The 21,359-nt window shown below is 32.5% G+C and overlaps 2 protein-coding genes and 1 long non-coding RNA gene across 5 annotated transcripts; 1 reads left to right on the top strand and 2 right to left on the bottom strand.

The window, feature by feature from the left end:
• Window positions 1-830: 830 nt before the first annotated feature.
• On the bottom strand, window positions 831-4,306 carry LOC123220893 (probable serine/threonine-protein kinase WNK9). 3 transcript variants are annotated; one of them, XM_044643491.1, is made up of 7 exons: window positions 3,888-4,306; window positions 3,767-3,804; window positions 3,385-3,612; window positions 3,048-3,268; window positions 2,704-2,861; window positions 2,191-2,617; window positions 831-2,082 (listed from the first exon to the last, which is right to left on the bottom strand). In XM_044643491.1, the coding sequence occupies exons 1-7, from the start codon at window positions 3,975-3,977 to the stop codon at window positions 1,049-1,051; spliced, it is 2,196 nt and encodes a 731-aa protein (XP_044499426.1). In that variant the 5' UTR covers window positions 3,978-4,306; the 3' UTR covers window positions 831-1,048. The 3 variants fall into 3 exon arrangements, with proteins under 3 accessions (XP_044499426.1, XP_044499427.1, XP_044499428.1); XM_044643492.1 differs by having other exon boundaries at window positions 2,704-2,852; window positions 3,888-4,291; XM_044643493.1 differs by having other exon boundaries at window positions 3,398-3,612; window positions 3,888-4,288.
• Window positions 4,307-9,657: 5,351 nt separating this feature from the next.
• Window positions 9,658-14,382, top strand: LOC123219957 (5'-nucleotidase SurE). The gene is made up of 10 exons (XM_044641932.1): window positions 9,658-10,089; window positions 10,262-10,356; window positions 10,679-10,743; window positions 11,132-11,175; window positions 11,769-11,846; window positions 12,270-12,423; window positions 13,001-13,180; window positions 13,416-13,475; window positions 13,551-13,676; window positions 14,053-14,382. Exons 1-9 carry the CDS (start codon window positions 9,956-9,958, stop codon window positions 13,659-13,661), a joined length of 921 nt encoding a protein of 306 aa, XP_044497867.1. The 5' UTR covers window positions 9,658-9,955; the 3' UTR covers window positions 13,662-13,676; window positions 14,053-14,382.
• Window positions 14,383-18,020: 3,638 nt separating this feature from the next.
• Window positions 18,021-19,000, bottom strand: LOC123221949. The gene is made up of 2 exons (XR_006503329.1): window positions 18,693-19,000; window positions 18,021-18,507 (listed from the first exon to the last, which is right to left on the bottom strand). It is a non-coding gene; the product is annotated as an uncharacterized LOC123221949 (long non-coding RNA).
• Between the last annotated feature and the right edge of the window lie 2,359 nt (window positions 19,001-21,359).

Raw genomic sequence — 21,359 nt, 5'->3', positions numbered from 1 at the left:
CTCTCTAACAATTATGTACTAATATCTCTCTTAATTTCTTTAATTAATTAATTATTTTAATTATTTAAAATTTATCTTTTATACATATTCTGGGTAAATTATTTTCCACATGGATGTCCCTCCAAATCTCGTTTTACGATACGGAGCTGGATCTCGTAAATCTTATGTGATGTAGCCACGTAATCCAGAAGTGGTTCGAGTAGTGAGGTGGCAAGATCAGGGAGGATTGAGATGATGCAGGTGGCTGTTTTTACGGTTTGACTGCTGTAGTGTAAGTTTGGGTTACAGGGAGACATAGGATGATTATTATTTATCTGCTATTTAGTTGAAAGAAAAAGTGAAGTACAAACGCAGGAAGAAGCGCGTGATAAAAATGGACGGGACAAGGGTATCTAGAGTGGATTTTAGGTGAAGAAATCCTGGGATCTAACATGATGAAAAGCTGTTTTGTAAAAACAAGAGTGGTTTTTTTTTCAGTTTTCACCCACCTCACTCCACAGCTTGATGGTTTGTGAAACCACTTATCTGGCTTTGCCAGACAGTTTCTTTTTTTTTTTTTTTTTTCCCGGGAATAGATGCTTCACTGGGCACATTTATTTATATTTAACAAATCAGGTCACAAATAATTATTATTAATATATAATTAAATATTATTTTATTTTTAATTTTTATTTATTAAATTACATAATAATATATTATTATTTATACACAAACTAAATTTGTAAATTTCATTTAATTTGTCTACTATTTATCTTCCAAACAGCAAAATTTTATGTTTTTCGATTTCTAAATACTGGTGTTAAGAACATAAAAGATTTCTCTCCTTCTGGTAAATGGAACAGGCTTCAGAAAACCTGGTTTAGTTTGATATTATCATTAGTGGGTAATGTAGATTAACTGAGATATTCACCTTCAAAAAGCACAGGTAGTGGAGACAGGCTTTAGATACTCCGAAAAAGGGTTACATTTCTGCTTGTGCAAGCATATCCATCGACATGATCTCAGAACAGGGTAAAGCTGGTGAAGTTTTAGACAACTTTACAGGCTTTCAAACATCTACAGCATCAACTGGAAGAGAAGTTGCCCTGTGGAGGGAGTGTGGAAGCAAGGCTCCTGAATAGTAGTTATTGTCAGTGATCATCGACTCCGGACTACAAGGCCAGTTGAGTGGTTCATAACTTTGGACCCTTTGGTTGGCCAAACTACCACATTTCTTCACATCTTTAACAGGGAGAGATGAAGTTAACTTTTTAGAGGACATTGATCTCTGGAGGGGTTTACTGTTTTCACTTCTGTGTAAAACTGGTGATAGAGAAGTGTTGTGATCTTTCACATGCTCTTTGTCATCAGAAATCAGGGTTGAGCTGGAAGATTTGGATTTGACAACTAATTCTTGATCTCTAAGCTCCCTCAACTGCATTTGATGCTTCGCTTTAAGCCACCTTAGCTCTCTCCTAATCTCATTTTCATAATCATCTAAAAAACAACATTCCTCTGAAGAGTACATGGAGAAAGAATTTCTTGAACTAGATTCACTTTGACCATCCATATTTATAATCTTCTCTTCCATTCCCAGGGTTGATTTGTCCAATGTTTCACCCACCGCATCACAGTGGATGTCTCTTGAACCTAGAGAACTTATATCTGGTCCTTCTCGCTCAGCCCAGATATCTGCATAATGGATGGCATCAGATTCTCTTGATGCAGCCACTCCTTTACCACATTGTTCTGCCTCACCAACTTGGTATGTAATCTCTTCAAATCGTCCATGGAAAGCAGCAGTTCCATGTTTAGAACACTGAAGATCCTGAAGGTTCTTGGTTCCAGAATGATCTGATGCAACAAAATCTCGTAAGCAACCATAGGAAAAACTGTGACAGAAACTACTGCAATGTGGGCTTTCTCCTATCCCCGGTCCCCTCTTCCACCCTGGTACTAAGGCCGCAATTTCAGCATCTATGATTTCTGCTATTTTTTTCACATCTTGATCAGTAATGTCAAGCTCTGATACCATTTCAGTAGCTACACTCAATGCTGTGTCGGCCTCAATATCAAATGGGAAATAGATGTTTCGAATGCAACCTGCAAAAAAGAATGTAAAACTTACATTTTTGCATACTCTTATGATAAAAAAGAAATCAATATAAGGCATAAAAGTAATAGATCGAAGAAGACAAAATGGACTCTAACCTTCTTGATCTGAAATTCTTAGTGTCAAAAAGATGCCACCATTTTCTCTCCTTTTACCTTTGATTGAGATATCAGAACCTGACAAATGATCATCCTCTTGACAAGTCAAGTCATCAATTTCATTGAGTGGATGGTAATCTAAATCATTCTCAGGATCATAACCAATATAATTAACATATCCATTGCCCAAAGAGCTGCCGGTGTGATGATTTCCATTTAGAGGTTGTCTGAGGAAAGGGCCTATTTCATCGCAGTCACTCTGATACAAGATAGGCCTTGAGTCACAGTCATGTTCATCAATTTGGAGAAAAGGGTCTCTCAAAAGCTCCCTAGCAGGAAGCCTGGAAGTCACGGTAGCCAAGCACTTCTCAATAAATTGCCGCACCTCAGGATCACGTATTTTATATAAAGCTTCTGGTTTTTTGCCCTAAGCAAAAAATGCCATACGTGAAAAGAGTGTTGGGGACAGATGCAAAACAGTAAAATGTAAAATTTTGAAGTATATGCTCTTACAGAAACAACTTTCTTGTAAATTTGAGCAGGATGATTACATTCACTATATGGATACTCAAAGGTGATCATCTCCAAAACGCACATTCCAAAAGAGTATATGTCAACTAATTCATTGTATTCCTCTGCATACACCTCCGGAGCCATAAACTCTGGAGTTCCTGATCAATAGAAATATAAAGAAACACTCCCTGATTGTTTCAATTTATCTTTTCACAGAAAGCATCTTGCGATCCAAAGGAAATGATTCACAATATTGAGGAATTCTTTGATGTATTGAACACTATAGATTAGTTTACAATTTTGAGCATTGTGGATTTATGAAGAGGAAATTTGGAACGACTTACCAACACAACAAGCAGCATGAGATCTGCGGAGGATTGCAGCGAGGCCAAGATCACCAATCTTAACTTCACCTTGGTTTCCATTAACAAAAATGTTGTCACATTTGAGATCTCTGTGAATTACAGGTGGGTTACGGCTGTGGAGATAAAGAAGCCCCATCAAAATTTGTCTACACCAATGCTTCACAGCTCTAATATGAACTCTCTTATGTTTTAGCCTATACCTATAGAAAAGCAAGAAAAAGATCATATTTTTATCCAAAAAGAAGAACCATAATATAAATTACAGAAGAAATCATATGACATAAGAAAGGATTTATTGACTATATGTATCGCTTACTGCCTGAGAGTACCAGAGGAAAACATTTCAGTGACAAAGTTGATGTTTCTATTAGTTGTATCAACCCAAGAAGTGTAGAATTTCATGATGCTCTTGTGTTTCAATGTCTTAAGCAAGTGAATTTCACAGTAAAGCCTCCCAAGTTCTTCAGGACTCTGCAAGAAATCATAAAGCTTCACCTGATTCCATGCCACCTCAATCCCTTCATACTCATCAAAGGCTTTATAACTGAAATAAACAAGACATATACAACAATAAACAAAAACCACTGAATTAATTGACAAAACCTATGCTATAGCTACCAAAAAACACTGTAAAAATGAATCATATTTGTAAAACTATGAAAAGGGTATCTATAAAAGTGAGCTAAGAAACTCCATACACTGTCTTGGAAGCTCCTTTTCCAAGAATTTCATTGTACTGCAAAAAAAAAAAAAACAGACTTAAATTTAGTCAAAATGGAACAGTGAATCATGATAGAAAAAGCAACTGGGTATTGTTACCCTTCCATATCTTCCAGTAGGATCAACTTCAACAAAGTCAGAGGAAGAATCTGGTTCTGGGCTTGAAACAGAAACAGAAGAACCATCCATTGTTACAATGAATTTAGTTTAATCAGACTAACAATGTCAGTGAAGGGAGGAAAAGAGGGAAAGGTGATAACAGAAGTCAGAGAAAATAAATAGGCAAAAGAAAAGAATCCACAACACTTTTTTTTTCTGAAGGAAAGAAGAGACCAGATTGCTGTGGAAAGGGGGAAAAAGAAACGCATTGGTGAGTCCATCAAAAGGACAAATATAGGTACACCGAGGCAAAGGTTTCACAAGGTTGTCCCCACAAAGACAGAACCTGACAAACAACCTCTCCTTGTCTCAACTCAACCCACTGTTCATCCCATGTTCCTGCTCCCACCGTTTTCTTTCCATCTCATCACGAGCTGTAATAATCAAACCGAACAACACTCGGTGTCTTGATCTCTTCAAAGGCCTGCACCAGCCTGCAGGACGTGGACTAGCAGTATCTTGACAATTATATTTTTATGCAGAAAAGCCACTTGTGGGAATAGAGCAGAATGTTCAAGAAATCTTATGAGATGTGATGAAGCCTTTCACTTTCAGTATAATTACAAAAGCAAATAATGGGTGTTTCTTGGTTTGTAATCTAGTTAATAATTAAGTAAATTTTATTTATGTTTTACGAGTTTTTGCATTGAAGGTTTTTAGGCTTTTGTATGGTTTAGACTTAAGATTTAACATCCATGAATAAACATAAAAACATTCCATCCTAATATAATCTGAAACTGTAACAGTTTCGAAATTATCTATAAATAATCATTCTTTCGTTTCTAAAACTTCCTCTACACATTAGTTAGAATGGATTAGAATCCCACTTATTTATGAACAATCCACTGCAACAGTAAAAGTAATTAGAATGGATTAGCTGTTGAAAGTTCCCAAGTAACAGGGAGGAACAGTAGTGGAAAATAAGGAAGAAAATAATAATTATCAAAAACAAAATTCAACCACTGAATGTTGGAAATCATAACATACTTGAAATTGATGATCGAACATGGTATTATTTTATTATATGTGAAATAAATATCTTGGTTTTAAGTGTAATTAATCTCTGATAATTTTGATAACTTGCGAATGTTAACTTGGTTGAAATTAGTAGTGAAGAAGAAGTTGACAAAGCTGGTGAATATTATGCGGTGGCTTGGGAGTTAGGGCACATGGATTGGTGGGTGAGGTTACTAAATTACTAATCAGTCCTCTATGAGTACCTTCATGCTGCTTTAAGCAACAACCACTACCAAATTTCTAGCCATTTATAGACATACCTACATCTAGCTACCTGGCTTGGTGGAGTTATCTTTTCGGCTGATTGGAATATGGATTATTATACTAAATTAATCAAGAGTTTATTTTTTATATAACTTTAATGAGTTCTAAACATTTTTATTACATGTTTAGCTCCATAGTTCTAATTTCATTTATGTGGATATCTTTTTGTATTGTGGATGAAACTAGTTTATATACAAATAAGTAATATTGTGATTAGTCTCTAAAGGTAGTTTGAGTAAAGAGGATTGGAATCTCCCAGTGTGAGTCCATAAGTTTGAAATCATCGATAACATATCAAAATCAAACTCTTAATTTATTTAGTATAATAATTATGAATTTGTAGATTCAATTTGTAGATTCGAGATTTTATTTACTTTGTATGAGTGATTTAACCTTGAAAAAACTATCTAACTTAAATAAAGTTAGTTGGATGAGGCCTCCACCAAATGTAATTAAAAAAAAGGATTGTGGTGATTTTCTAATATTGTTCATGCAAAATCAAATGATGCATGTAACTAAAGAAATGATAATATTTTTAAGTGATTGAATGATAAAGTAGAATTAAAATTGTGGGCAATTAAAGTTGCATGAAATGGAACTGGGATAAGAATAATATTAAATTACAGGCACTTATCATGGCTCCCAGATCCGGCTGTCTTTAAGGATATGCAATTCTATACCCATAGCAATATGGCATCCAGTGTTGCTTATTGATCTTAATCTAATTGTTTAAGAAAGTGAGTTCGGTTTCAATTTTAACGTATTGATTTGGTGGGTCTAAGAGTCTCTTTTGATTTTTTTTTTTTTAATTAAAGCAATTGGCATGTTCCATGATAAACATTGTTTATCAATAACCATGGAAAAGGATTTGCCAACCCATTATCAGATTAAAGTGGAACTTAGTAGGCCATCATGACTTTCTAAAACAATTTTATATCTTTAATTTTGAAATTTTCATTTTCCTATTTATTTAGTAATTTAGACTATTTAAATTAACACGAGAAGGGAATAAAAGTTATTTTTCATTAAAAAAATCAGTAATTAAAAACACGTTTCTAAAATAGATGAGAAGATGAAAAGTTTTAGAGAAATAAGTTTGTTCTATGGGTTTTTCAATAACAACAAGATTGTCACATTGTCGGCATCCACCTCTCTAATCTCTTCCAAACAACCCTTCTTTATTACAAATGTTGCATTCCCAACATTTTTCTAGTGTTTGTTATTGTCAAACCTATTATTGAAGATGTCATCGAATTACAATAAAGATGGAAAGTTGGGGTAGCTTGTGTGGCTGCCTAAGAACATGAAAAATGGCTCCCCTCTTAAAATCTTCGGGATGAATATCATCACATAGTCTATAATATACATGGATGCTTCTAGCCATGAATATAATCACTAATTTGACACTTGTTATGATGTTGATAAAGTTGACTGACAATCTCGAAAGTTAACAATTTTTGTATTATTCTTTTAATTAAATAAGTATTTAAAGTATATCTCTTCGCATTTAAATTTTAAAAGCTACGAGTTTTGAAAATTATTATAATATTTAATAATCACGTAAGAGTGAATTATAATAACAATTTTAGTATAAGATGAATCATATTATTATAAAATAAAAGTAATAAATATCGGACTCTTATCTTAACTAAGCCCATAACCACATTTAATTGGAAGATATTGATTCAATATCATGGAACATAATTTTCTTGGTATTGGTTCACTTATTCTCCAAAGTTAGGTCTTTTCCATTGTTATTAGTAATATGTATTGATATGTTTTGATATTATAATATTTCGATTATTTAATCAGTTATTATTTCATTAATATATAACATTCATTTGGACCAATTAAAGAGTAATTTAGTCATTTTATCTAATCTACAATTAAACATAAAGGTTTATAATTACATAACTGACAAAAGGGTGAGAAATAGATTTTTCAAATTTGAAGGATGTGAAAGTTATTTTAGCAAAGTTGGGTGGGAACTAGTGATTCGGCCAACTTGTTATCGGCAACTGGACCAGACCAGACGAGGGCAACTGGACCATTACTGTAATCTGGGTCCAGGCCTAATATCCAATGTCTCCCCCGCAACAATTTCATATCTGTCCTTATTTAATTTTTACCTGTCCTTTCGTCATCTACAGAAAGAACCCTAATCCCTCGTTTAATAAAATTATATATCTTACTTTATAAGTGCTGCTACCTCATTGTATTATTGAATGTTTTTAAATTAATAATAATTTAATTATATATATTTTAAATATTTAATTTAATATTTAAAATAATTTATAATAAGAATAATATTATATGTATTTAATTTTTTAAAAATATATATAAAAATATATTATCATATGATTGAATATTATTTTATTTTTAATTTAAAATTATTTAATAACACAGATTAAATATATATTTATATATATATAAAATAAATATACATAATTTTATTATTATAATAAATCACCAAAACCGTAATGCAAATTTACAACAACTTTTAAAATTTTTTTTAACTTAAATCAAATCAACCTATCAATTTTAAATGTTTCTAATATTATTATTCGATGTATTTTATGCACACCTCTAATATTAGTTTTTCTAATTTGCTTTTTTTTTCTAAGCATGTTGCCAATTGGATAAAATCATTAAGAATATAAAGATTGAAAATAAAAGATAAAAAGAAACACTCAAATTGGGTGGATGATCTAGATAAATCAGAATGGATGGCAACGATATTGGATTTGGACTCATAGTAACCCGTGGGTTTATTGTATAGAAGACCTTCAATTAATTTTTCCACTTTATTTGTTTCACCCTCTTATCCATTTTAACCTGACATACTCGTTAGGCATATATACGTAGAAATGTTTTTATAAAAAAAATAAAATTATATATATTTATTTTATATTAATTAATATAATAGTTTATAATTAGATAATATAATTATTTATTTTTTTACATCAATTTATATGAATATGTTGATACAATTTATTTGTTCATATATAATTTAATTGTATATATAATTTTATGAAAAATTAAACAAAATAGACAAAAAAAATTCTCATTAATATCTTGTTAGGCCAATAAATTAAATTTTATTTTTCTAAGCAAATTCATATTTTGTGTCAGTAATACATTTTTTTACTATATTTATCTTTTTTTTATTATTTTTTATCAACAAAGTCATTTTAATTGTAAATTATTGAAAAATATAATATAATGATTTATTTGATATATTTTATCGATTTATACTTGTGATTTTATTCGTCTTTATCTGAAAAAGTTGTTACCATCAAAGATGAAATCTATGTGCAAAAATACAGTCACGCAAAAGACTGTTCACATAAGTCGCTGTTACTGTTCACACAGAATTCATTATTCACCTAATTACGTAAATAGTAACTTTCCCTTGAATAGTCAGGGTAAACAGTGAATTTGTGTGAACAACGGCTTTCGTATTTGTGTGACTGTATATTTATTTATTTTGTGTTTGTGTTTAAGTAACTTTTGTTTTAATTTTGGCCAAAGGGTTTATTCCCATTCAAAGTATCATATTTTTTCGAATATATGTTTCATAACTATGAAAATTTCATATATCTATTCATAAAAAGTTAAATTTATTAATTTTAAGAGTAAAATCGTTATATCATTTGTTATGTTAAAAATAAATTAAAATTTTATCTATTTTTCTCTTTTAAATTCTAAAAACTAAAATTTTTCCTTAGACGAAGTTTTAAAAAATGACATTTCTCTCTTAGGGTTTTGTTTTCAATATTTAATGCTATAGTTAGTTACAAAAAGCCCCTAATGTATCACTATGCTCTAATGACTTTTTCCTCTCCTTTGAAACTTTGATCGATGAAGATTTTGTCTTCATATGAAAAAATAATCATTTTCTCAAAAAAAAAAAGTTTGGGAAGTTGAGGAGTTTCGTCTTCCTATATGAAATCTTCATTGATTAGAGTTACAGAGGAAGAGGGAGAGATTGTCAAAGTATGGTAATATATTAGAGATCCTTCATTGTCGTCAATGATATCAGAGATTGAAAATTAAACCTTAGGATAAAAAATATCATTTTTTAAAATTTGACCTAAAAGAAAATTTTTTAATTTGTAGGGTTTAGGGAGAAAAAAAGAAAATTAAAATTTAAGAGGTTGTAATTCTATTAACTTTAATTGTGTATAAATAAGTGTTTGAAATGTTTAAAATAGAATTTGGAAAAACAAAAATATTTTGGATGGGAATGAGTCCTTCGGATTATTTTTTAACACTTGGGAGTAAAATGGATAAAAACCATCTTGCTTGTTTAAAAAAGTAAAACAAAATTTATTTGCCCTCAGAAAGATAACAAAGCGACTTAATGGAATGCCAAGCTCATTTAATTTCCCTAATTTTATTGTTAATATCCTCATGTACTTGTTACCCCGACTAAATTGTAGGACCTGCAACTTTATGAAATACTACATATATAAAATAATGTCGTCGATGACAACAAGACGGCATAAATTCGATTCGTGCCATGATCAGATTGCCGGAAAGCATATTCTTCGTCTCATCTCATTTGAACCATTTGCAGAGAGTGACAAGTAAGGGCAACTATCCAGAATCAGTTACAACTGTAAATTTCTCCAGTCTGCCCCTGACGTGGCCTAAACGCACAGCACTTGTTTATAGACTCCGTCTCCCGGGCGCTTTAATTCAGTCGCTATTTGTTTAGAGTCAGAATGGAGAATTGTGCTGATAAGCCGACGATCATGGTAACAAACGACGACGGAATCGACGCCCCTGGCTTAAGAGCCTTGGTCCGTGTGCTTGTCTCCACCGATCGTTACGACGTCCTTGTCTGCGCTCCCGATTCGTAAGTCTTGCTTGTGCATTTTTTTCTTTTTCAGAATATGAGTTTGTAATTGATTGAATTGGATAACCATGATAAGAAAGGCGGTTTGTGTTTTTGTTTATAAAATATATCTGATATTGTGTATGCAGCAATCCTTATTTTGTGATGAGATAAAATTGTGCGGCATTTTCAGGGAAAAATCGGCATTTAGTCATAGTATAACTTGGCGTCATCCTATTGCAGCCAAAGCAGCAGATATCGATGGAGCAGTAGCTTTTGCTGTAGCTGGTTTGTTTTATACCTCCACCGCACATATTTGCACTGTTATATATTTGAGCTAATTTTAATCTTCCTCTTATCCGTTTATGCTAATTATAAATTTTTCATAAGAAACAAAGTGTTATTGTCAGGAGGATTCAACGCTCTCAGAGAAGTGAAAGTAGTTTCCATTTTTTGTAAGATTTTGTTTAAAATGAGTGATACCTTTGAAATGCTGGGGATGAACTATTCCTTTATGATAAGAGCATCATAATCTTCAATTTAAAATGCTAATGTATAAGATTGCTTCTGGTAATTACTTGTAAAAGTTCTGTCTACATATACTTTGCAGGAACTCCAGCCGATTGTGCATCTTTGGGTCTCTCACAAGCACTCTTTCCTTCAATTCCTGATCTGGTAGCTCTCTGGCTATTACTTTCAATTACAGAATTGTTACTGATCATATCTCCAAAGAACACTCACCTAAAGCCTAGGCCTTTTTTTTTTTGTTTGTTTCCATCTTCTGTACTTAACTTTATTCAGAGTCTGCATAACAAGAATGACCTTTCATGGCTCTCTTATGTTTTCAACTTGCCAAATGCATTAAAAAGGACATTTTACGGCTTATAGATCTGAATGAAATGACAGTAATTACTTTTGAAATTTGGCAATACTGTTGTTTACAATGAGATAAATTTTGTTCGAAAAATTTGTTAGCAATTCTGTTGTCAAATGCATTAAAAAGGACTAAATAGCTCATATTGATGGTTTTTATTTTTTAAGATGCCACCTATATCTGCAACAGGTAATCAGTGGCATAAACATGGGTAGCAACTGTGGTTATCACATGTAAGTCATACTTCATTTTTTGTCATCTGTATTTTTGAAATTTCTCTCCCTCTTTTTAAATTAGAGATTTTTATAAGAGAAAGAGGAAGTAGTAGAGGGAATGAGAAGCAAAAAATATCATTATCACAATCTGTTATTAATAGTTTCTTCTAACCTTCCTTGTGGTTAACTATGTGATGATTAGCTTTCTTATGTTCTGCACCACTTTTACAATTATTATTCAGTGATGGGTATAGCACAGTTCTTGGAAGAGTTATATACATTATGTCACCATTATCACAAGTTAATTTAAAAATGAATGCCGTTATCATAAGTTAATTTTAAAATGAATAAGTCAAATGATTCTATTGTCACAAGATCTCCACAGAATCGTCTTCATACACAATGTTCTTTCAAAAGCTATGAAGAACAGGCTAAGATTTTGTGACCATGAATTATTGAAATATAGAAGAAAGGCTTGCTTTTAAGTTCCATATAGCCTCTATAATTATCTAAGTATGCATTCATGTGGTTGTTATTACGTTAATCCGTCTTGTCCTGGTTGCTTTGTTGGTTTTGGGCTTATATAGATTTGGTTTTCCTTTGACTTGCAGTGTTTATTCTGGGACAGTTGCTGGTGCTCGAGAAGCTTTCTTTAATGGTGTACCTTCTGTCTCTATATCATATGACTGGTATATACTCATGCTCTGTATCAGTATGTTGTTAAAATTCATGTACACGTAACTCTCTCACAGTGTTGTACTGGAGTTAAGAACAAATCAACCGGTGTTGTTGGTGCATGTTGTAACAAACTGGTCCACTATCAAAGGATATTGTGTATTTATGCGCATCACTCTTAATTTGAACCTATGACTTGATCTTTGGAAATGAATGATGAGTATCACTTAAGCTACTCCTAGGTTCAATCGGTACTGATAAGTTCATTTCCAAGTTGAAGTCCTAAATTCAGATCAAGAGAGATGCATATAGATGCTCAATATTTTGATGGTGAGTCAGGTTGTTACACGTTATTTTTATCCAAAATTGTTGGTAACTTTTTTGTAAAAGAGTTATTTGTTTTCCACATATGATGAAGTTAAATAGTTAATTTTTAGGGTTGGAGGTAGAAGCACTATTCATGACTATACACTTGCTGCTGAGGCTTGCTTACCTATCATAAATGCAATACTAGCTGAGATTAGGAATCAAACCTATCCCAAAAGATGCTTTCTGAACATAGATCTGCCAACAGATGTTAACAATCATAAGGTATTTTAAATTAGCTTTTTTAAAATGTCAAAGTTATGATAATTTTCTTCTTATAGAATGATAAGTATTATTTTTTGCTAATTGTTAAGTTTAGGATTCTATTCAACATAGCCTTTTAGGTACATTAGCCAACATATATTTATATAGATTGTTTGAAGACTGTTTTATCGTTGGAATTCTTGAATGATTTTCTCTTCAAATTCTCCCTTTTCTTTCTTTCAAGTGTAGCTAATCTTCCTTACATTTTTCTATCTGTCTCTCTTGTCTGAGAAAAACTGTGCTAACTTCTAGATCTGATTCCATTTAAAAGACTCTGGCATGGCTTGAAGGAGAGGGGTTAACATGTTGTATCTTATTCAATAATTTCTGTAATTTAAATGAATTGAAATACCTTTGCATGTTACCTTATTCTCCTGACTGGGAAATACATGGTTAATGTGCAAGGAGCTAAAAGACCTTTCATACGATGCCATGACAGTAGCTTACTTTATCAAAAATAATTTAGTCATTGTGTCAACCATATGCTTAACCAAGCACCTATAATGTTATTTTTCTGCATTTCTTGTTGTCCACCAAGGGATACAAACTCACCAAACAGGGTAAAAGCATATTCAAAATGGGGTGGAGACAAGTCAGTTCTGAGACACAAGGAGTCAGAATGTCATCAACTATGACCATGGAGACAGATCAACCAGCAGAAAAAACCAAAACTGATTCATCTACTGTATCACATGAACATATGTTGTTCACAAGAGAGGTAGGTTCTTTATCTCTCTGCCTCCTTGATTGCAAAAATTCTTGTGCCTTTGCTCAGATAAGTTGATCTTACTTAAAGCTCTGATATTGGAAAATAAAACCTGATAATTGATAAATGCAAAAATTTTTCCATTGAGTGGTTAAGTTGCTCAGTTTGACATCAGTTCAAAAGCTTTGTGATATTTGTCATTTTACTTCAAATTTTGAGTGGAAAATTCTATTTCTCAATTTTATAGGTAAAGGGAGCCCACATTGCCGATCCTGATACAGACATGCAATATCTTCGAGAAGGATATGTGAGTGTCAGTACTTGATTAAACTTCTGAATCGTGCAGCTAATTATTAACATGGTATCCACAACTTCATTTCAGATTACTGTCACTCCACTTGGCGCCCTTTCTGATGCAGAGATGGATTGCCAAGTCTTCTTCAAAGATTGGCTACCAAGTGTTACCGAACGTGTCTCTGTATCAGCACTGTAGTGCTATTTCCTTCAGGTGAGTAAACCACATGGCATGAACCTTAGTCAAACATGTGTCATTGCAACCAGCTTATATGGTCTCTCAATTTCTAGGCAAAAATAATAGGAAACTGAGCTTAGAGACAGAACTTTATGTTACATATTTCGTTCCTGTAGAACTGTATTTTATGTGAATGAAGTTAGGTCAATATGTGCACCGCATCTGAATTCAACGCAGGAATTTGCACCCTCTGTTGTTAAATTAAAAAGATCTGTTGATATCTAAATGCCTGCTTTGTGCATCCTTCTTTTCTTTCATCACCTAAATTCTGTACTCTGGTTTCAGCTTCCATGCGCGCGTAACAGAAGCAGTCTAGGAAATGTTACTAATATATCTTTCTGTTTCCTTACAGCTGAATCGATGATCACGAGACCACTGTGTTTATGTTACAAGGAGTTTCAAGTTCAGCCATTGCCACATGATTTTTTGTTTAAACTCTTGCATGAATCATTATTATTCTCCTGCCTTCAGATTGCCATGGTTCTCATGTAATGTCAATGGACTTCGTCAAAATCTAGTATTTGACGTTGAGAGGAACCATTATTGATCAATTTGATAGTTATCCTCCTACCCATAGATACGAAGTGTTTGCTGTCGTTAAGAGACTAGGTGAAAACCTAGGTTGTGATTATCATGAATGCTGCCAGAATAATTTGCCATCAGATTTTTATCGCCTTCTTCATATCAGCTGACTTCCATCAAGCCAATTTACAAGAAGTGATTAAATACGTGTCTAATTCAACAACCGTAATATTCCCTACTTTGAAGAGAACAATTTGAATGATCAAGCGTTTGGCGCAACAACTCCGTCCTTTATTTGTGAAATCCCTTTCATTGGGTAAGACTGTGTTAACCTAAAAATCAATTATAAAATTGGAGTTCAACACAAGAAATCAAGACGCGTCAAATAAAAGGTATCACCTTAAAAGTAGAAATTAATGAGGCTTAGGCGGGCCTAGCTCTAGCTGAGTTAGGTTTGGCTATATTCAGAAGGCCGAACTAGCAAGAGTCATTATTTCTATAGAGACAAGTAGAAGTGGGAAAGCATCATTATTTCTCTTCTCATTTCCCTGTTTGCTGTCGTTGGCATTGAAATTTGATTGACTCGGATTTTAAAAAAAAAAAATTTGGTGCCAATGTGTGCCTGTGAGTTTTCTGGTATATGTATGGTGCCGATAAAAGTCTGTGGTGGCTCAGACAAAATGATGACACAAATTTTCCACATGTAATGATAAATAAATTTATTAAGCGGCAGACGGAAGGCTTTGTCAGTGCGGCCTAAGTTTGATTACTCCATGAAAGATAAGTTTACTTTGGACATAATTTATAACAAAATTAGTCAGTGCGGTAAGTTTTGAATGCTCAATTAATCAGTAAATCAATTAAAACAATAGTCATGCAATTTAACTAAAAGAATTGAAGAAATCAATTAAAATACTAATCAATCTCATAAATTAACAAAATTAGTATAACATTAAAACTTTTAAAACTCTTATATGATGTCTAAGTTTTGAACACTTTATTGTATAAGTATGACTTGCTAGGCTACATCAATGGAAGTATATCATGTTTCCCACCACAATTATGAAAGAAGACAACCGTGAACCCAACCTTAGATACAGCTTGTGGGCTCGCCAAGACAACCTACTCCTCCCTCTCTAATAAGGTTGTTCCTCTTATTGCCTCAACCGCTACATCCCAAGAAGCATGAGCTTGTCTCTTTGCAAATAAATTACTTTCTAGAGTAACGCATCTTTAGGAGCAAATTGATGAGCATTATCAAAGGCAACAACTCAATTGCTGAACACATGATACATTGGATGACAATTAATTAAATCTTTCCTTATCTCAAGAGCACTATTTACAAGAGCCTCTTTCTTTGACATAACACTCCTTTATATTTACATATTTTTGATAATGTCGATTGGACATATAATGCAAATGATAGAACCTCTACATCAGCATGTGTAGATTATCTTAGTGCCAACCCTATTTCATGGATTTTTTGTAAGCGAAAAATTGTTGCAAGATCACCAATCAAAGTGGATTTTCAAAATGTAGCTAGCACAAATGCCAAGATAAAATGGCTCCAAGCCTTACCTGGCGAACTAGGAGGGTCCCTTCAAACCAACCAACTATATATTGTAACATTAGAGCAACATATTTGAACAAACATAGAGTGAAGGGATAGTTATAAGTTGCCCGCTCTCTCTTCAAATACCTTAACAAATATGTGAGAAAATTGAAGTCTATAATGGAATCCCTATTTTGCTGGGGCATATATGAAAAAAATCAACAGGTGTGATTAAAGCTTAAATCTAAACCTTCTTCTTAAAAGTTTTAATACTTCCTTAATTTTACTAATCATTAATATTAACCTGAAAACTTGATTATAACTAAAATAACTAATATTAACCATACTGACATGTTAGACAAGGAAACCTCTATGCTATAGATATATGATAGAAATGATTTCTACAGAAACTTTTGAGCTGAAATTGTGGAAGAAGATGACAACAACAAACCCACAATCCTAATTAACAACGATGATGGATTCGAAGCGCCATGTCTGCTAGGCCTTGTTCAATGTTCACTTGCTTGTCTGCACTGGTGACTTCAAGGTTCTTGTGTTGTGTGCGCCCCTAACGTGCAAGTTTCTTTAACTTCCTTTTGTTCTACATATGTGGTCATCATATCACATGAACTGCATGTATTTATTATTGCTTTTGACATAGTGGTGGTTCAAGTAGTAGCAGCACAATTAATTTTGAAGAAAAAGATGATAGAAAATGCCTGTTTGAATCCATTTATTAGCATTCTCAAGCACTGTGCTTTTGGATTATCTGGTAACATTTTTGTATGTACTCATTTTATTTCTAGGGTAAGATCAGGGGTGAGCCATGGTGTTATCTGGGCTCCAAAGTTTCCATTTGTTCCAAAGTTTCTATTAGCTTTCTCATTGCCACATTTTGGCCAATGTTTGTCTTAGCTATCCCAATTTATTCCATATCTTGTTTCATTACAATAAGCATAGTTACTTGTCTTCTCCTCCTAATTTTCTGGGCATTGGATTGTTAGTGTTGCTGAGGTTTGTTTGCCTATCACAGGGGCAACAGCTGACACATCAAATGCATCCCTAGAACCCCTTTTTCTTCTTAAGAGAAATGAGTCACTTTTACAGTATTGAAAAACTAACGTGCTCTTCAGGATGGGCTCCAATTTCTATAATATTTTGCTTGATCAAAAGTAATCTAAAATGGGCCCTAAACTTTGTTTCTCATAGATAAAGAAACCCCAATTTAACGATCGTGACACAGACTATTAGTTTCTTCATTTCTTCATGAAAAATATAAATGTATCTTTACTTTCTAAGATCATTTAAGTAAGGAGCCTAAATTTAGATGTTACAGTTGATTTTATTTCAGATTACTGTCACTCCTCTTTCTGCCCTCTCGCCTGCAGAGAGAAATTGCCAAGCCTTCTTTAAAAATTGGCTGCCAAATCTGGTTGACCATCCTTTTCTACATGAATACTGTGAGTTTCCACTAGTAAGTAAAATAAGGAAGCATGCATCTAACCAGAACAGAATCAACTGCATGCTCACATAATGATGATATCAGTGTCTTGAGTCGATTAGTATCGATGTTTTAAACAGATTTCATGCCTTTGCTAGTTATACAATTGCTTAAGTTGCTAACTGCAACAAGAAAATTGGTGGTTTTGTTCATTGTTTAAAATTGTCTTTTAGTTTTGTCCATAGTTACTGATTTGTTTTCAATTTGGTTATGATTATATATTTAACCATTTCTGCCAAACTTTTTTTTATCTGTTTGTCAATAACAATCTAGTGACAAGTAATAATTGAAACTAAGAGAGTTTTCAATTGTCAAGTACTTTTCTGGGAAACCTACTCTGCCCCTACAGTTGATCATATGGATCAATCAACCTGATGTTTACTTCAAAACTATTCTTTTCCAAATCCAGAACAAACTCTAGACCAAACAATTTTTATCTTGTTACATAAAGACTTTCACCATGAGTTTCCTTCTTAATTTGTTAAATATTCACATATGTTTCTCATTTTCCATAAAAAGTGACTCTATTGTTGACTGATCCTTAAGACCAAATAGGAAATAGTGACGCTAAGATGTGTTGTACTTGATAATTGCTTTAAGAACTCAATTGAAGAAATGAAAATCATGTAAGTTGCCCCATCCATTCTATGGTTTTCACATGTCAACATCGCAAGGATTATGAAAAGAAGAAACAAACTTCCAACCCAACTGCTGAAAACTGACAAAGCAACAATAAGAAGCCAAATATCAGAAAAGAATACCTTCCCCAATCACTTTTAGCATAGTAAATGCTAAGTTATAAACTTGTGTAAGTTATATATAGAGTTGGATTAAAGATCAAATAGAGAAACAATATACAGCCAAATTCAAAATGAAGAACTACCCTTCAGCTAATTTAGAAGAGAAATTGCAAAGAAGAAAGAAAATTAGAAGGATGCCGAAATTCTATTATGTAATTACTCAGATGGTATGGCACTTGAGGAAGCAAACTAGAACACAAAAGTAAAAAAAAAAAAAAAAACCTCATAGGAGGACAATAAAACATCATAAATATATTATGCACATGACTGGAAAACTCTCTTTTTATCTTCATCTGTGAGCTCAGTAATTAAATGGTCTTCCATTTTGCTGTAAAGACGGTGTATGTGACTCAACTAGTATTGACCATAACACTTGAACATCTTCACAAGGGCAAGATTTGACATCCTCGTATAGAATGTATATCCCTCTTCCTGACAAACCAAAATGAATTCATTAAGCAATTAATATGCAAACACAATGCATTTAGATTAAAGTAACTTAGGGAGAGAGTCATTGTGAAATCATGAAAAGAACAAAGAGAAGGAGAGCAGGAAGATGCATAAATGAAAATGTGCCATTTGATAACAAAGAAGACTGAAATTGCAGATTGACATACTCTTTTTTTGACTCGAATGCAGGCGAAACCATAGCTTCTTCAATGGAGAGAAGAGGGACTGCAGCCATCCCATTTGGAGAAATTGTTGTTGCTTGGCTCATGCAGATTGAAGCTAAACAAATAAGTAAAAATTTATGTCTACTCTAGGCGTTGCTTAGAGAAGAATGAAGTCATAAATGTCACTGTTTCTTAACACATCTTGCATTCCCTTGCAGCCCAATCATGCATATATCACAATGGCACATATTTTTGTTCTTGGTGCAAAGTCATTTTCAACCTCCTTTCTATCTTGTAGCTGAAGAAGCCACCGTACCAATCATCTGTGCTTTTCACACTTTGATTTGCCTCCAATATTTTCACTTCCCTTGTCCCTCAAGCCACAGCCTTACTATGTCTAGACTACACTACAAAACACTTTTGTGTTTAATCAATTTTGGGAAATGCCACGAATTCGTGGGGGTTTCTTTTTTTACTAATTTTGGCCCAGCTGATCTTGAGTTTTAAGTTATAATAAAACTTATGATAAAGGAGTCTTTAACAAGGCTCTTCCTCCTGAGTGCCACATGTCTTGTTGGGTGACTTAAAAGTGTATGAATATTGGCATAGCTTGCTGACCCAGAAATTGGACTCATCATCACTCCAAAATATTTTGTGCTTAAAAGTGAAATGTGTTTGTGGGACTTCTTATGCAGCAATGTTTGATTGATTGTTAGGACTTAGGAGAGACCGATTTGAGGCTGTGAACCAAAAGGAAAGTGAAGGCCAGACCCAAGTCTGATAGAAATTCGAAGTTTCGAACCCCTCTTCTTCATTTGGATGGCTGAAGAATCAGAAATAAAATATTTACAGGTCTCCCTTTACTATTATAATGGTATCCTTTAATAATGTATAATGAATCTATTAATATTCTCTTAATTTACTAAAGAATTTTATTTTTTAATTTTTTTACAAACACTTTTGACTTTCCACTTATCTAATAAACTGTAATTTTTGTATGTTATTCGATTTATATTTTGACGTAAAAGATGTTTGGTGAGGGAAGAAAATTTACATTGGGATTTCCAATTGAATTACATGGGTTAAGCCAATGGTGATACCCTTTAGACTTACTAATGTTTTTATAGTTTTCTTGAATTTGATTAATCAAGTTTTGTAAGGTTGTTTCAATAAGTTTATCGTATTATTTATTTATTACACATATTCTGATAATTGAGAGGAGAATAAAAAGCACATGAGTTTTGTTCTTCAAAGATTGAAGAAGAGACAAATTTATGTGAAATTTTTTAACTATGAGTTTTGGTTGAATCAAATTACCTTTTTAGAACACGTGGTGTCAATTGATGGTATATTCATGGATTTAAGCAAACTAGAGGTAATGCTAGATTGATAGAGACTAAAGACTGTTAAGAAGATTTAAAGTTTTCTAGAATTAATAAGGTATTATAGAAGAGTCGTTAGAAAATTTACAAAGTTAGTGAAATCTCTCACAACTTTTACAAGAAAAAAGACTCAATTTCAATAGATTGACTCTTATGGGAAGAGTTTTAAGTTTTTGAAAAAGATATTGATAACTACTCTAGTTTTGACCCTACCAAAAAATGAGGTTGTGTATAATGGCATGTGTCATTATATATTTGTAAAAAAATTCTCTTTAATCCACTTAACACCGTAATTCATAAAAAGTTGCTTGTTATCGTTCATTTAGTAACCACCATTGGAGAGCAATACTATGTATACACACCTCACTTTGAGTATACAAATAGATATATATTTATATATGTCTTAATGTGGTTGGATATTATTTTTATTTTTAATTTAAAATCATCTAATTATATAATAACACACATGAAGTATATACCCAATTATATATTTGAAGTAAATATACATAATTTGATTGTAAATTAAGATAATAATACTAACAAGAATCAAGCTATAATTTTTTTATTAAAGAAATCAAACTTTTTTTTAATTAAAAAAACTAAACTTTCAAATTTTTTATTAAAATAATTAAAATTTTATATTTTTTTATATAAAAGATCAAATTTATTATCTATTATAAAATATCAAACAAACACAATTAAAATTATATATTTTGTTTTATCTTGATAACAATGATATTAGTATAATACCTTTAATAAAAAATAGTTAAAAGTTTTACTCCCTCCCATTAAAAAAAAAAAAAGAAAAATTAAAAGTTTAGTCTATATAAAAATAAATTTGGGAAGTTTAATCCTTTAAAAAAAAATTATCATTTCAGTGCTAACATATTTATTTTGAGCATCTAAAAATGATTTTGTTTGGGCCATCAATTTTGGACATGGACCCATGCATTCTGGAGCCCACTGAGCCGACAAACCTTTACAATAATACAACCACTGAACCCACTCTGTGCAATAACCAGACAATTTCAAAATAATTTGGACACATTCATCCGGTTCCCAATATACAATCCAATGCAACGCATTAAAAAATTGCATTTGGGACTCTCTTGAATCCGCTAATTATTTGGCTGAAGGAAAGAGTTTTGCTGAGACATTGAAGAATATGAACTGCAGCTTTGATTCCTGGAAGAAAAAAAATGGTGAAGCAGAAGCTGATTGAAGTGCTTGGTGTATATAAAGAGTGAAATGACCCATGGATTTTAGGGTAATCCCTAAGAGAAAAAGA

Source organism: Mangifera indica, chromosome 7, assembly GCF_011075055.1.
Source record: "Mangifera indica cultivar Alphonso chromosome 7, CATAS_Mindica_2.1, whole genome shotgun sequence".
Taxonomy (NCBI): domain Eukaryota; kingdom Viridiplantae; phylum Streptophyta; class Magnoliopsida; order Sapindales; family Anacardiaceae; genus Mangifera; species Mangifera indica.
The sequence above is the reverse complement of the archived record's forward strand: the minus strand, read 5'-3'. Positions and strand labels throughout refer to the sequence as shown.